The sequence below is a fragment of the Bos mutus genome, chromosome 3 (assembly GCF_027580195.1).
Source record: "Bos mutus isolate GX-2022 chromosome 3, NWIPB_WYAK_1.1, whole genome shotgun sequence".
Classification (NCBI taxonomy): Eukaryota; Metazoa; Chordata; class Mammalia; order Artiodactyla; family Bovidae; genus Bos; species Bos mutus.
In genome coordinates, this window is record NC_091619.1 from 104861403 (window position 1) to 104878769 (window position 17367).

The following is a 17367-nucleotide window of genomic DNA, read 5'->3' on the forward strand; positions in this document are numbered from 1 at the left end:
GCAAAAGAGACATAGATATAAAGAACAGACTTTTGGACCCTGTGGGAGAAGGCAAGGGTGGGATGATTTGCGAGAACAGCATTGAAACATGTATATTACCATACGTGAAATAGATCACCAGTTCAAGTCCGATCCATGAAACAGGGCACTTGAAGCTGGTGCACTGGGACAATCCAGCCCAGTGGCTGATTGATGTCAATGTATGGCAAAAACCACCACAATATTGTAAAGTAATTAGCCTCCAATTATAATAAATAAATTAATTTTAAAAAAATGCTGTCTCCCTCCTCTCAGAGTAGCAGGGCCTCCACCTTTCTGCTCAGAAAGTCATTCTTTCCTAAGTGCTTCCATAAACAAATTTATCACATTAAAAAAATCACAGTAATTATTAGTCTGAATTTTTTGATAACTGTTTGATCATACATTTGTAAGATTCCTAAGGTCAGACACTTCCCCTTTTTTGCATTAAGTGGCTACTTTTTAATGAGAACTTCCTTTTTAAAACTCATTTGACTGCTTTTTGGCTGCACTGGGTCTTTGTTGCTGGGCTCTCTCTAGTGGTGGTGAGCCGGGGGTGGGGTGCTCTGTAGTTGGCTCCTCACTGCAGTGGCTACTCTTGCTGTGGAGCATGAGCTCCAGGGTGTGGTCTCCTGGCCTGTGGGATCTTCCGGGACCAGGAATCGAACCTCTGTCCCTGCACTAGCAGGCAGATTCTTAACCACTGGACCACTAGGGCAGTCCTAAAGTAGGTTCTGAAGTGTACTGTATCTTAAAAAATGAAGGAGGGACTTGAAGGCAAGGGAATAATAGAGCTAAGCAGTATGGAGAACACTTCAGAGTTGGCATAAGGTAGTTCTAAAGCCTTGTTTTGGTTCAGACAAGTAAGATTGAATTAGCAAACAGGATTTCATCTTGCTTGGTGAAACTGATTGAATGGTATATTAAGAAGGATTCTGAAACCACATCTTGACTCCATGAGAAAGCTAGCCCGTAGATAATAAAATGTTGGAATGTCTCACGTATTTTGATAGTTTTGGTTAACTGTGTAGGATATTTTGAAACAGTAGCTAACAAGTATTTAACACATGTCAGGGAGTATTCTAATCATAATGTACATGTAAACTCATTTATTTCCCCTGACAACCCACTGAAGTTCTATTTAACACCGCTATTTTTATAGAAAGGGAAACAAAGGCACAGAGATATTAAAAAACTTGCTCAAGTCACACAGTTGCTAATTCTGGCTTCAGAGTATTTGTTTTTGTTACTGTTATATTGTCTTCATATTGAGCATTTAATGTTTCATAATAATTGAGAGAGATCACACGGCTATCCTTTTCTAGTATGGAAGCAACAAAGTGAATTTGTTGTTTGTTAATATAATGGCCAAGCTTCCCCAACTTTTACCTTAGATTAGAAAGATTTATCCTTCATGATTCTTACAGTCATGTCTGAAATTCTTTGTGTTTTATTTCTTTAGGATCCCTTGCCAGCTCCATCTTTGACCCACTCAAATCTCTTGTGGGTGCTTCAGGAGGAGTCTATGCTCTGATGGGAGGCTATTTTATGAATGTTCTAGTGGTAAGAATTTTGGGGATGAATCTGTAGACCTTAAGAAAAAATTTTAAAATAATTACTGGTATTTGGTTCAGGGAATCTTATTTATCAATATTTACTAAGCACACATCTTCCATCTGACCACAAGAATTTTCCTTTCATCTCTGATCTCAAAAGGAATAAATACTAAAGAAAGTTCAAAGTTGCAAAAGAGAAAAGTCAAAGTCCCCAACGCAGTATCTGTTACCAGTCTGATATACATCTGTTCAGATGTTTTCTGTATGTGTGCAAAATTCTACCAGTAGTAACACTGCAAAAATGGAACCACCCTTACATTATTCTGCATCTTAACAAAGTATCCTATCTACTCATAGGGTACTTGAGCAGGACACCGAAATCCAGCCCAGTCTTTCCAGGCGCTCCACAGTACCTTCTATATAGTAGCCCTACTTATTCAATTTTTCATTGAAAGAAAAGGTCCAGGGTGATTACAGCTTTTTACATCTCAAAATAATGCTGTCAGGAATGTACCTTCACCTGTCTTTTTGCATTTGTGTGATTCTTTTGTAGGCAAGTTACTAGAAGTGCATTTACTGGGTGAAGGCTTTACATTTTTATATATAAAGGCCTCCAAAGTTGGCATACCATTTTACACAACCATGATATAGTAGGTGAGATGCCAATCACTTTTTAAAACAGGGTAAAATCCTGATTAAATTAACCCTTTAACCATGTAGGTGTGCCTTAAAAATACGAGGAAAAATTTGAAGCAATTAAAAAACTGTTCCCAAACTAGAAGTCACTTAGAAAAACGTTTTTCAAACTTTGGGTCACATCACATTAGTGCTTGTGAACTCAGGTGGAGGGGCTGTGAAAATCCTTTTACACAGAAATTTCAGTACGTGTCATGTAAAATAAGAGTAGGTACTGTTTATGCGTGTGCTGGATTTTTACGTAAATTATTTGTTACTGTACATCTTGGTCACAACAGTTTGAAAATAACTGATTTAGAATTAACATAGCTATTTCAGCATGTCTCACTGGGAAGAGAGTTAATAACTTTAAAGGGAAGGGACAGGCAATTTGGGTTGAAGTGGAGGTATCTTTCTGAGTCTGCTTGGTCCTCTGGTAACACATGAGGGTAAATGCAAGTTGGTCTGAGGCTTTTTGAAACTAAAATCAAACTGAGTGTTTTTGGACCAGTGTTTTTAATTTTTAAAAAATTATCTTAAAAAGAAATCAAGGTAATGCTCAAATTTTAGCTGTCTTTGCTAACTCCTACTTAGAAAGAGGGTAAAGCTGTATCAAATGAATATTAAACAAAAAACTTGGAAATATTTTCACCAGATTTAGTTTGACAGCATCTATTAACTATCTGTGACATATTAAGAGTTGATTTTTTATTACTTATACTTAGCATATTTCTTGCTATTTCAAGGAATATCATGTTTCATTTTCACTCCAAAGTATACTGGCACTGTACTTCCCAAATACATTTGAAAACTGGACTGTTAACACTGATGCTTTGATTGGCAAACATTTGACACACTTTATTTTAAATGAAAAAGCAGATGGAGGGGGAGTACAGTTGAGATTCCCTTTGCCAATAGATAACTTGTGTTATTACTGTCATTTATCTCTTTGCAAGAATTTTCAAGAAATGATTCCTGCTTTTGGCGTTGTCAGACTACTCATCATTGTTGTTATAAGTAAGTGTGTTCTGTGAATACTTCACATCTTCAAGTTTATGGGTTCAACCTTCAGAAGGCCTTCTCATATTTCCCAAACACATCCTACATGTCCTGATGCAGAAAGATATGAGTGGAGTTTTCACAGACCCTTGTGGGTGGTTCTTAGAGGTGCCTGTTTCTGGGGTGTGGGGAGTTAAGAGAGTAGGGCTCGAGGTACTCTCTCCACTTCATCCACCATACCATCACTTATTTTTTTATGTTTTTTAATTTTTATTGGAGTATAGTTGATTTACATTGTGTTACTTTCTGCTATCATTTATTTTTTATTAAATTAAAAAATTAATTATTTAATTTTATTTATTTTGGTTGTGCTGGGTCTTTGTTGCCACATGGCTTTTCTCTAGTTGTAGGGGGTGGGGGCTACTCTCTAGTTACAGCGCTTGGGCTTCTCACTGCAGTGGCTTTTCTTGTTGAGGAGCAGAAGCTCTAGGATGTGCGGGCTTTAGTAGCTGCGGTTCCAAGGCTCCAGCTGCTGCTGCTGCTGCTGCTAAGTTGCTTCAGTCGTGTCCAACTCTCTGTGACCTCATAGACGGCAGCCCACCAGGCTCCCCCGTCCCTGGGATTCTCCAGGCAAGAACACTGGAGTGGGTTGCCATTTCCTTCTCCAATGCATGAAAGTGAAAAGTAAAAGTGAAGTCGCTCAGTCAGCACAGGCTTAATAGTGGTGGTGAATGGGCTTAGTTGCTGCCTGGCACATAGGATCTCCCCAGACTAGGGATCAAACCCGAGTCTCTTACATTGGCAGGTGGATTCTTTACCACTGAGCTACCAGGGAAGCCCTATTTATTTTTGACTGTGTGGGCTCTCATTGCGGTGCAAGGGCTTCTCTGGTTGTGGTATGTGAGCTCAGCTGCCCTGTGGCATGCAGGATCTTCATTCTCCTAGCAGGGATCCCACATCCTCTGCATTGGGAGGCAGATTCTCACCCACTGGACTACCAGAGAAGTCCCTGTCATTTATTTTTTATACACTGGATTTTTCTCATTCATAAACTAGATTCTGTATACAATTTTGTTTGAAAGGGAAACCTTAAAAACCATTCACATTATCCATTTTCTTCTTCAATTTCTACATTTTCAGATTAAAAAAAAACTGATCTAGGATATAAGCATGGAGTGGTGGCTGAGGATTGCTGATGAGAGCAGAGGTGGAGGAAGAGAAGGGTCAGGGAACTAGGAAGATGACTGATGTGGCTTTGGAAATCTCAAGAATGATAGCGGAGAATGACATGCTGAAGGAGCTTAGGAAGCCTCATTCTGGAGAAGAGGTGGAATTTTAGCTGGGTCTGAAAGTCAGGATTTTGGATGATGGCAAGCCATACAGAGCAGAAACAAACAAGAGCAAAGGCAGGGCTTATTACTTGTACATCGAGGCCTGCTCCTGCTGCAGATGTATCTGCACAGAGGTGTGGGGAGAAGGCTGACCTTGAGGCTCAGACTTGAAGACAGAGACAGAAGTGACATTTGATACAGGCTACTTTGGGCTGTCAGGGCTTCCCAGGTGGCGCTAGTGGTAAAGAACCCGCCTGCCAATGCAGGCGACATAAGAGACGTGGGTTTGATCCCTGGGTCGGGAAGATACCCTGGAGGAGGGCACGACCCACTCTACTGTTCTTGCCTGGAGAATCCCATGGACAGAGGAGCCTGGTGGGCTACGGTCCATGGGTTGCAAAGAGTCTGACATGACTGAAGAGACTTAGCACACGCGCATGCAATTTTGGCTGTCCACATAGTAGGAAAAAAATGATCCTGCAAATTGGTATCAAGTGTTCAAAAAACAGACTAAGTTTAGTTTATAAATGGTATAATTACAAAACAGTATTTCACCCAGATAGAAAAGAAGTGACTTGTTTGTAGTTTATACCATACCGTATATAATGTTTTCTCCATAGACATCGAGAAATTTAAAAAGAGGTAAAGTAGTCAGCACAGGAAGGAGGGCAGATGTCTGGGAGTTAGTTAGGAGGAGTCACTGTGTGGGCTGAGCTACCTGAGTTGTTAAGGGTCACAACCAGAACCAAGGAACAAGCCCTTAGAAAAATATTCTTACGCAAGTTACCTGGGTTTTCAGTTGATCTGTTTCTGTCAAATAATGACTTTTGTAAAATAAGCCTCAAACTCTCAGTGGGGAAATGATTTTAATTCTCTAATACTCTTTAATGGTGGAGTTAAAACCCTTTCCTCATGCACAAAGTTATCTCCAAATACAGTTTATGTAACATTCTGTCATTCTCGAGGTAAGTAATACAGTCACTGAAGGATGTGGTTGCATTATATCCTACAAACACAGGTAGGCCAGCTAACATCAACCTTCCCCACATGCCATTTTTTCTAAAAGTTCTTCCCCGGTGGCTCAGCTGTAAAGAACCTGCCTGCCAATGCAGGAGATGCAAGATGCAGGTTTGATCCCTGGGTTGGGAAGATCCCTTGGAGAAGGAAAGAGCAATCTGCTCCAGCATTCTTGCCTGGAAAATTCCATGGACAGAAGAGCCTGGCAGGTTACAGCACATGGGGTCTCAAAGAGTCAGACACAACTGAGCATGTACGCGCACACACACCTACAACAAACTCCAGATTAATGAAACACAAATGCATTTTAATTTTAAGCATGTTTTCTTCGGAAAATTTATAGTTTTTTTTTTTTTTTTTTAATGGTAAATATTATTCTTAACTGTGAAGGACAGTTGGCCTTAAGGACCTTCCTTCATTAGCACCAATTTTTAGATGTGTTTTCTAACAAAGCAACTGAGCTTCCCTGGAAAAAGTTCAGGACATCTCGATTTTCATCCTTCAAAAAACCCATATAAAGGCAACTCCCTTAAAAATGAGTGTTAGGTTTTATTGAAGATAATGATTTGGCTTACTGGAACAAGGGCTTCTTTTCAGGTGGGAAGACAGGTCTCAGTTTAGAGACTGCAGCAGTTTAGAAGTAAACTCCCCTTGGAAGCAGAAAGGGCCAGGCAGATACAAATCAGAAGGCAGGAGAGAAACTGAATGGAGAAACTGGCATGCTAAGAGTTACAGAGTTTTTTTGAAAGGCCTCCTACTGTGAAAGACTAGACCAAAGTAGCTGTTTCTAGTAAGTCTGCCCTGTGGTGGTTTTCTTATACTTTCCTAGCACTGCATCTGTTATTTACACTACCTCAGGGATTGCAAATGACTTAAAATACAATAACAGCCACATTTATCTAGCATTTGGTGTGATAGTCATTTACAATTAAATTAATATTGAGTACTTCCCCGACCTCAATTCCTACCCAGTGACTTCAGCGTCGATACTGTATTGAAAGGGAAGCTAGCCGGAACACATGGTCCCGATGCTATTTTCCCAAAGGCAAGGACTAGGTCTTTCCGTCTCCTGGGGCGCTCACTAAGTAGAGCATAGAGTATTGGGGGATGGGTGTGGAATGTGACAGTGGAAGGAGATGTTTCCAAGCTCACATGTAGGGCAGAGTTCTTCTAACCCAAGAAGCCACCACCGATATGACTTATTTAAGCAATGTCTAAGTTCTGGCTCTTATTGTTCCATTAGTGACTGTGGAATCACTTCCTTTCTCGGGCTGTCTTCTGTATTCCTGATGGTAATTATGAAAGGGTTAATGGGGAGGCAGGTCTCACTAAGGGGGCCAGAGGTCCCCAAGCTGCAGGAGGAGACAAATGGCAAATGACAGTGGTGGGCTTTTTTTTTTCTACATTCCTTTGCTCCCGCTTTAGCCAGGTAGCCCCACTCCAGTACTTTTGCCTGGAAAATCCCATGGATGGAGGAGCCTGGTAGGCTGCAGTCCATGGGGTTGCGAAGAGTCGGACACACCGAGTGACTTCACTTTCATTTTTCACTTTCATGCACTGGAGAAGGAAATGGCAACCCACTCCAGTGTTCTTGCCTGGAGAATCCCAGGGACGGGGGAGCCTGGTGGGCTGCCGTCTATGGGGTCGCACAGAGTCGGACACGACTGAAGAGACTTAGCAGCAGCAGCAGTAGGCTCCTTTAATTCTGTTGCTATGAGACAATCCGTTCTTCCTGAAAGTTACTTTTTCCCACCTTGAGGGGCTGATTGCCCAACAAAACAATACATCTTACTCATGGGAATGTTTTTCTTAGGCTATGTTAATAAAACTATGTATCTTGCTTGGAGGTCTGTTTTCCTTTAGTATCTTGCCAGACACATCGAGGTCCAGAGATGACTCCCGGTGTGTAGATGTGTCTGTTGTGGGAGAGAGCTGCACCTGGTGCAACTCTCTTAGCCTTGAGGTGTTTTTTTTTATCTATGATCAACAGCTTGCTAAAGACTATAAGATGCCTTGCAAAAAACTGCAAAAGGGCTTCTCTCCTGTCTCCTTCTGATGTCTATGTGAGAAGCTTTCTCTCTTTTATACTTTAATAAAATTTGGCTACACAAAAGCTCCAAGTGGTCAAGCCTCGTCTTTGGCTCCACATCAAAATCCTTTCCTCTGGAGGCCAAGAATCCCAGCATCGTTCATGGCTAATAGCCACAACCTTTCATCTTGGGATCTTCAAGACAAGGTGTAGGCTTTCATCTTTTAATCTGGGGTGATTAGGTGGGTGAGAGTGAAGCCCCCATAGTCAGACGGCTTAAGGTTCAAATCCCACCACTGCCTCAGAGCTCTGTGGCCTTGGGTGAGTACTTAGCCTTTGTGTCTTGGCTTCTTTGTGTATAAAACACCAGGTCTTTCCTTACTCGAGATGCTGCAATAGTGGTAATTGGCTTGCCTGCCTGCTTCTGTCTTTACTTCTTTAGAGTATGCTTTCTATATGGCAGCAAGAATCATCTTTAAAAAATGTGAGTCAGGGGGTTTTCCTGGTGGCTCAGTGATAAAGAAACCACCTGCCAGTGCAGGAGACACGGTTCAGTCCCTGATCAGGGAAGATCCCACATGCCATGGAGCAACTAAGCCTGTGCCACGACTATCGCGCCTAGGGGACGCAACTGCTGAGCCCTCACACTGCAACTACTGAAGCCCGTGAACCCTAGAGCCTGTGCTCAGCAAGAGAAGCCACTCCAATGAGAAGCCTGTGCACCGCAGCTAGAGAGTAGCCCCCACTGGCCGCTCATGCATCAGTGAAGACCCAGTACAGCCAATAAGCAAATAAATAAAAATTATTAAAAACCCAAGCCAGGCATGTCACTTCTGTGCTCAAAAGCTTTTGAAGGGTAAAAGTCAAAGTCCTTACGAGGGTCCATAAGGCTCTATGTGATCTGCATCTGCCATGGTTTGATCTCCTCACCTACAACTTCATCCCCAGCCTGAGTCCAGAATCATCTGCAGGTCTTGGTAAAGCACAGTCTGTTGAATCGTACCTGTAGAATTTCTGGTTCAGTAAGTTTGGGGTGGGCCTGAGAGTTTTCATTTCTAGTAAGTTCCCAGTGAAGCTGGGAATCCCCAGTGGGAAGTGGAACCATCCTTTGAAAACCGTCGACGCCATCAGATCAACTGCTTTGGTATTCCTCACACACCAGGCACTGTTGGCTCTGCCTTAGTGATTTCGTACTTCAGCCTGCCTAGAAGGCTCTTTCAGAGGTCAGCATGGCTTGCTCCCTTATCTTCACCAAATTCTCCTTGAGATCCTTCCTGCCTCTCCAGTTAAACATCACACCCGACTCCCAGCATTCTCAATTCTCCTTCTCTTTGTGCACTCTCTACAGCACTAGGCACCCTTTGACAATACTGTAACGTTTTACTTTTTCATTCACCTTTCCCAGCTGGACTTTCAGTTCCATGAGGCAGTCTAATCTTTTCATGGCAGTATATCCACCACCTAGAATAGTGGCTGGCACATGAGAGATCATTAATAAATACTTGTTGGATCGATGCATCTATAAAATGGGATAATGACAGTACCAATTTCATGGCATTGTTGTGAGGATTAATGATACAAAGTTAGTACGTGTAAAGTTCTTAGAACAGTACCTGGCACAGAGTAAGTCTCAATAAATGTTACCGTTGCTAGAGGGGAACCAGAAATAACTGGTATACTGTTGTGGAGATCCTGGGGCTTCATCAGGCTGTTTTCCCTTCTAGTTGTGTCGGACATGGGATTTGCTCTTTACAGACGGTTCTTTGTTCCTGCAAATGGGTCTCCGGTGAGTTCGGTTTATTATTTTTTAAGTGAAAATTTGTCTACCTATGGTATCTATCAATAGCTAAAAAGGGTCACCAAATAGGGGCAGCAACAGTTGTGAGATTTAAAGCTGTCAGATTTCCATTTGGAAGGTAAGAAAATTCCTGGCAAACCAGCCTTTTGGGTTGTCCTTTTCACTTCTCCCATAGCCCAGATAACTGGCTCTAGTTCTCTGCACCTGCTATACGGGTAGCTATTCCAAAAAACAGGAGTGAAGGGACTTTACTGTCTATGGAGGATAAAATGCATATTGGAAAGCAGCAATAATATGGGTCCAGATAAATTTACAATATAAAGAAAACTGACAAAGATTTCCAGTTTTATTGAAATTGGTTCCTAAATTTGGTAATTTCTGCTTGAGTTATTTGTGCGTATGTTATTACCTGTGTTTTAATTCAGACATTCCATTTATGTGGGATAGATTATGCTCCTATAAAGGACCCTCACTGATCTCAACTCTTACTCTCTTGGCTGGCCTTGTACAGAACCATCCTAATGCAATGACGGCCTAGAAGAGAGACAGGCTGGCTGTCGCATGTACTCAAGAGTCAGTGAAATGACATTTTTTTTAGCTTTGCATGATGGAGTTTTCTTGTCTGTTTTGTCTCACTGCCTCACTGTTCAGACTTTTAAGACTCTGACTGGGATGGTATTTGTTCTCTAATAAGTGAGATGCAGCTGAAATATACAATTAGCATTTTCTTCACTTATTTTCATTTTCTCCTTTTCTCCCAAGGTGTCTTTTGCAGCTCACATTGCGGGTGGATTTGCTGGAATGTCCATTGGTTATACCGTGTTCAGCTGCTTTGATCAGGCACTGCTGAAAGATCCAAGGTTTTGGACAGCGATTGCAGCTTATTTAGCTTTTGTTTTATTTGCTGTGTTTTTCAACATTTTCCTATCCCCAGCGAACTGACTTGCCCCTAACACAAACCAATGAATAAAAAGGGTCATCTGGGGGAAAAAAAATCAAAACCGGAGAACTCTCTATGAAGAAACAGAGAAGTCCCAGGAAATGCTAACAATTTTATAAAGAGAACAAACACCCCTGAAGTTGTCGGTTTCAAAGACTGCTTACAAAAGGGGTTAGGGTTTAAGGAAGGAGCTCTTCCGATGGAATGAGGGGGAGGGGGAAGAGAGAAAAGGGAAGGGAAGTAAGAACCAGAGACTGGCTCTTTTCTAGGCATGCTGTGTCAAGGGTATTTATTCTCTAAAAGAACTTGCTCTTAGGAGGATATGGTATAGAGATTGCTTGATAGAATCCACAAATAATGTACTCTGCTGATAATAAAAACTTTTCATATCTGTCAGACTACTGATTATCACTTTCCATCACTGTTTTGAGTCAATAGGTCACTGTTTAGGGTGCTTTATGTGCATTATTATTAATCTTGTTGACAACCCAGAAAGGCAGCTATTACTCTGCATCTTAGAGAGGAGGCTATGAGAATTCTTAAAAAAGAAAAAAATTAAGTACTCTGTCTAAGAGGGGGCAGGACTTAAAGGTTGCTAATGACTTGACAGGGCTTCCCAGATGGCTCAGTGAGTAAAGAATCCATCTGCAATGCAGGAGACACAGGAGACGTGCATTTGATTACTGGGTCAGGAAGATCCCCTGGAGGAGGGCATGGCAATCCACTCCAGGGTGGAGAATCCCATGGACACAGGAGCTGGCTACAGTCCATGAGGTCACAAAGAGTGGGACATGACTTAGTAACTAAACAAGACGTGCTATCGTTGACTTAACCATTCCTCTATTGAACACTTGAGTTGCTGCTGATTTTGTACCATTACCAACAGTGCTATGCGATCATCCTAGTATGCTGCTGTGTCTTTGAGAATGATTGAATGAATGGGTATTTCAAGCATCCGGAAGCAGAAATGTTATGTTAATTTTGATAGATTTAAACTACCACTTTTTTCTTTTTTTTGGCTGTGCTGTGCCACACAGCTTGCAGGATCTTAGATCCCCAACCAAGGATTGAACCCAGACCACCACAGTAAAAGTTTTGAGTTCTAACCACTGGTGCGTGCTAAGTTGCTTCAACTGTATTCAACTCTTTGCAACCCTATGGACTGTAGCCTGCCAGGGTCTTGTGTCCATAGGAGTCTCCAGGCAAGAATACTGGAGTGGGTTGCCACGCCCTCCTCCAGGGGATCTTTCCAACTCAGGGATGGAAACCGGGTCTCCTGCATCTCCTGCACTGCAGCCAGATTCTTTACTGCTGAGCCATCAGGGAAACCCCCTAACCACCGGATGCCAGGGAATTCCCTAAATTACCTTTTAAATAGTTGTATTCATTTATATTCTTACTGATATTATATGACAGTAACAGTTTCCTCATACATTTGCCAAAAGGTGGCTTTATAAATCTTTAAAAAATTTACATTTTGATTAAAAATATTTTATTTCAATTCATATGTAACACTAATGAAGCTTAGCATTTAAAAAGTTTATTAATATTTATAATTTATATATTACACATAATATATAATATGCAAGTATGAATATATATATGTATATATATATTTCCTGATGAAAGGGTTGAATTTAAACTGAAAAGTAGCTATTAGATAGCAAAGAAGCCCAAGGAAGAAATATTTATCTGCCATCACCAACCCACTAGGTCAGTACTCTGGAGATCTTTAATGACCTAAAGTGCAAATAGAAAACTAGACAGAGAAATAGCATTCATCTAACTATGAAATCGGACATGACCCATTGATTATTAAGACCGATGACTAAGAAGTTATTATCTAGTTAGGTTATTTTGGTACTAGAAACATTGTTTACATTACCAAAAACAGTGATATCTTTCTGGGTCTCCAGGGCGCAAAGTTACCATTAAAAAAGCACACATATGTCTGGCATTTTAAGTTTGACATTTCTGAATAATACAGGAACCATTTATTCAGCTTAATTTCGGGCTCATAGTTTTAGTCTTCTAAACTGTGCTGTATTAATCAGAAATATTAGAAATATTCTTTCTGTGGGCTGCCCAGTAAGGTAGCCACCAGGCACATGTAGCTGTTTACATTTAATTAAAATTAAATGAAATTAAAAACGGTGTCTCTGTTACACAAGCCTTGTTGCAAGTACTCAATAGCTATGTATTAATAGTGGCCATCTTATTGAACAGTGCAGACAGTCTACTTCAACACTGCTGCAAAAAGTTCCATTGGATTAAAAAAACTTCCATTGGGTGGTGCTGTTTGAGAGGCAAGAATGAAGGCAGGGAGATGCAGTTTAGCTGACGGCTGATTCACTGCGCCGAGCTAAACCGAATCTGCTCTACACCTGCAGAGGGACACGTGGAGACAACACGTTGAAGACGGCTGTGGTGTAACTTTAAAGTGTGATCTGCTTCAAATTTACCTAAATCAAGAAAGGTCTGTGTTAATGTGTCTTAGCTAATTAAGAGTCATTTGAAATATTTTTTCTTTTTCTTTTGAATTTTATGGTACTGTATCTATGTATATTAGTATTCATGCTATTTGCTATGAAAGCTTTAGGACCTAAGATTTGAAGCTACATAACAGTGCTTCCTCTTTCAGAAAATACTATGCACTTGTCCTTTTAGGGAAAAAAAAACAACTTTAATTTTCTTTGGTAATTTTAAAAGTAAAGTGCTCATGGTAAAAGAAATTAAACAGATATATAATTATAAAAAATTAAGTCAATTATTATCATTCTACCCAGAGATAATCCAGTTAGTATTTTGATGAATATCCTTCTAGGCTTTATTGTATGCATCTCTACATATAAGTAAATTTACAATAATGAGGCTACATTATTCTGTTTTATAACCCGAATGTCACTGAAACAATATATCCAATGTCTTTTTATGTTAGTATATATTTATTATCTCTACTGGTTGCATAGTACCATACTGTGGATGTACTATTATTTATATGTGCAATACAGTCTTTCTTGTATTGATAATTATTTTGGATAGTTTCAAGTTATAATTATTATAAACAACAATAAGAATAATATCTTTGCTTATATTTTAAAGTGTTTTGGACTGTGGGTCAAAGAGTATACTGCTATTAATGTAAAAAAGTCAAATACAAAATTTCTCTATCTCAGGAATACAACTAAATTTTAGAAGGTTGACGCTTTTGCAACTCTTTTGAACTATATAAAGCTTTCAAAAAGGAACTAAAAACTCTAGAACTTGTTATTTAAAAAATCAAAACTTTCACTATTTGACATACCTAATTTAAATAATTAAAATTATAAGAGAAAACAGGTGATTTCTTAATATCTCTTTCATGAAAACTTCAAGTGTGTTTGGAGAAGAAAAATAACAGTTTAGTAAAACAGTTAAGAGGTGATTTTAGAACCACATTGATCTTTGAATGCCAGTTCTAGCTGTGTGATCTTGGGTAATTTAAGGTGTGCCTCAGTTTCCTCATCTGTAAAATGGAGAAACAATATACCTAGCTCACAGGAGTTTTGTGATGAATATATAGCTATAATATCTATATTATAGCTATAATATCTATGTTGTAGCTATAATATCCCAGTATGTTGTTTGATTGTGTAATATTTCCCTTTCTGTGAGGAATACATGAGATACATTTACATATTAAATGAAAATGAATGAAAACATTCCCCCATTTTTTCTTTCCTTTGGGATGTACTTCCTCTTAGATATCTCAGGGTTATCAACTCTAATATGGAACCTACTGGCTGATAATCCAAGCATCTAAATTATAACTGGCCCTACTGCTCGCTCCACAAAGCAAGCTATATGTCTTAAAAGGGTCAAATACTGTTGTAATGAAAATTTTTATAACACTACCAACATACCAATGATCCAAGCAATATCTAATAATATCCTTATAATTTTCATAGCAAAGTACAGTAATAATTACATAAATATTCATAAATATTTTTACTGAAATGATTTCTGAAAATGCTCAAAAACTGCCAGAAAGAAACTAGAATTTAGACATTTAAATGTGGATTAAAAAACTGATCTAAATTCTTATAGCAAGAGCCAGATCTGTTTCCTGTGGTTTCATAAAATGCTGTACCTTACTGGATTATGAAATGAAACACATGCCTTTTCCTTTGTACATAAATGAGATTTTAAAATCATTGACACTGGTCACAGCTTCCATATAAAATAATCTTAATAAATAGGTTTGTAAGATCAAGTCAGTAGTCTCAGGAACCTCTCTAAGAGTTATCAGTTTAAAATAACAAAGCAAAAAGCCAAGTAAGACTCCTTTCTTCCAGGAACTCCTACAATTCTGTTCTTCATAGAGAATATATACAACCCCTCCTCCAGGTATCTTTTTTCCTCCTACTGCATTATAATGTCTAAATGTAAATGACTTTCTATGCTTGACATCTTAAACATATTCTTGGTAACATATTATTACAACTTTCTAGGGAAAAAAGAGAGCAACCAGCATGCTGAAAGAGTGACGCTTTGTTCATATTTTGGCCATAGGTTTGCTTAAGAAATAGCACACGCTTCAGAAATGGAAGAATGTATCGGCCTCCTATTTGGTGGGGTTCAGAGATAATATGACTGACTAAATAAACATGGGGGACTGGAATTTCCTTGGAGGCATTCTGGAGGAGGTTCACATCCACTCCACGGTGATTGGAAAGATGTGGCTCACCATCCTGTTCATATTTCGAATGCTTGTTCTGGGTGTAGCAGCTGAAGATGTCTGGAATGATGAGCAGTCTGGCTTCATCTGTAATACAGAACAACCCGGCTGCAGAAATGTATGCTATGATCGGGCCTTCCCTATCTCCCTCATTAGATACTGGGTTTTGCAGGTGATCTTTGTGTCTTCACCATCCCTGGTCTACATGGGCCATGCTTTGTACCGACTGAGAGTTCTGGAGAAGCAGAGGCAGATGAAGAAGGAGCAACTGAGAGGTGAACTGGAGGAGGCAGAGCTTGAAACGCCTGGGGATCGGAGGCGACTGGAGGAAGAACTGTGTCAGCTGGAGCAAAGGAAAGTAAATAAAGTTCCACTCAGAGGAACTTTGCTTTGCACTTATGTGATACACATTTTTACTCGCTCTGTGGTTGAAGTTGGGTTCATGATTGGACAGTATCTTTTATATGGATTTCACTTAGAGCCTCTATTTAAATGCCACGGCCACCCATGTCCAAATACAATTGATTGTTTTGTCTCTAGACCCACAGAAAAGACAATATTCCTATTATTCATGCAATCCATAGCAACTGTTTCACTTTTCTTAAATGTTTTAGAAATTTTCCATCTAGGTTTTAAAAAGATTAAAAGAGGGCTTTGGGGACAATATAAATTGAAGGATGAACATAATGAATTTTGTACCAAGTCAAAACAAAACCTTGCCAAATATCAAAACACATCTGCAAACTCACTGAAACGACTCTCTTCTGTACCTGATTATAGTCTGTTAGTGGACAAGCAAACACACACAGCAGCGTATCCTAGTTTAAATCCCTCTGCATTTCAGACAGACCCTGATAACCATATTGGAAATGATGACAAAGGCATTTTGGATGAACAGGAAACTCTACTTTCTGAGATGTGCACATTTAGTACAGCCTGTGGTCATCTTCAAAATATCAGCTCAAGTAATAAAGAAGACACTCATAAACTATCTGGAAAAGAAGTTAATGGTAACCAGTTGAGGGGAAAAAGAGAAATTGATGGCAAAGACAGCAAAAGAAATCACTACTTTAAAGGTCACTGTTCCAGTCCAGGTGATGCTATAGAGCTTAACAACCACGTGGGACAGTCACCCCAAACAGCTTTCTCTCTGCCAGCTAACTGCACCTGGAAACCGAAGTGGCCTCGGGCTACCCGGGGTCCCTCTGCAGAAAGTGAAAACCAGGCATTACCTCCTAAAGGTTACCTCAAGGGCCAGCTCAGAGAGAGCACAACCAGAATCCTTCCTCCTTCACAGGGAGACTTTCAACCACTTGACATTCCAGACACTCCTGATTCTTCGGGAGGGCTGTCCTTTGAATCCAAGTTGGTCAGAACCTGCAGTAACCCTACCGCTTGTACTCCAACTCATTTGGTGTCACTGACAAACAACCTCATTGGAAGGCGGGCTCCCACAGACCTTCAGATCTGAACATCCGTTGGCGTTTAGACATTCTCCATATTACATTATCACAGAAGTAGCCTAGTGATGGTGGAACACAGGAGAAATAGATAGGGCAGCTCTAAAGACCAGCTGTTTAGACAAACGACTACAAATCCTTTTAAAAAGGGAAAATGGCTCTAGTTCTGAACTGGGAAGGATTAGTTTGAAGTTTAAAGACACAGAGTTACCAAATCAGGATTACTTTTTTGTGGTTCCCTTCAGAAAAACACTGATTCTGGGAAAACCTATGTCAGAATTGAAGCTAAATGGAACCAGGTTTTTCCTTGAAGGGAAAACAGCCTTCGGAGATTGTTCTTGATCTATGTAATTCCCTCTTTTAGTTACTGATCTTCTTTCTGGACACTGATTAAACTTTGTTTGCCCTTGGTTCTTAGTTTTCTTATGGACTGCAACCCGATGTGTCCTGGATATAATCATCATGTTGCTTCTAGTAAATAAAATCCTAAAAAGATGTCGCTTTCTTTTACCAGTTTATAGCATCGTGATTCAGTGCCAGGATCCGAGTCTTGGCTTTACTACACTGGCCATCTAACCATTACAGTTTACTAACAGTGTCTACTTTACAGGGATGGTGTGAGGATTAAAATAAGAAACAGGTGTTTAACGTGCTGCCAGGCATACAGTAAGCGCTCAAAAGTGCTAGCTATTATTATCACATTACTGCTCACCCTCTGGAGACCCACATCAAGTCGGCCACAAAATAAGGAGACTCCAAACGACAGAGCTGGAGCCCAAACAGACGATTCTAAGCGGTCTTCCAGCCACTGGAAATCCAAGGGTTGC

The 17367-nt window shown here is 40.1% G+C and overlaps 2 protein-coding genes across 4 annotated transcripts in view; both read left to right on the top strand.

Moving 5' to 3' along the window:
- The window catches only part of RHBDL2 (rhomboid like 2), a 57992-nt gene extending 47267 nt beyond the window's left edge, over window positions 1-10725 (top strand). For 2 of the 3 annotated variants that reach the window (XM_005907779.2, XM_070368382.1), the window contains exons 5-8: window positions 1481-1581; window positions 3206-3266; window positions 9350-9411; window positions 10186-10725. In XM_005907779.2, coding sequence (XP_005907841.1) covers window positions 1481-1581; window positions 3206-3266; window positions 9350-9411; window positions 10186-10365 — 404 coding nt within the window. In that variant the 3' untranslated portion in view covers window positions 10366-10725. The remainder of the gene's footprint in view (window positions 1-1480; window positions 1582-3205; window positions 3267-9349; window positions 9412-10185) is intronic. The other variant, XM_070368383.1, reaches the window with a different exon arrangement.
- Window positions 10726-10976: 251 nt separating this feature from the next.
- Window positions 10977-17095, top strand: GJA9 (gap junction protein alpha 9). The gene has a single exon (XM_070368380.1). The coding sequence runs from the start codon at window positions 15010-15012 to the stop codon at window positions 16549-16551; it is 1542 nt and encodes a 513-aa protein (XP_070224481.1). The 5' UTR covers window positions 10977-15009; the 3' UTR covers window positions 16552-17095.
- Window positions 17096-17367: the final 272 nt, after the last annotated feature.

Coding starts and splice junctions, on each gene's coding strand:
- GJA9 (XM_070368380.1), top strand. CDS start 15,010: ATGGGGGACTGGAATTTCCTTGGAGGCATTCTGGAGGAGGTTCACATC.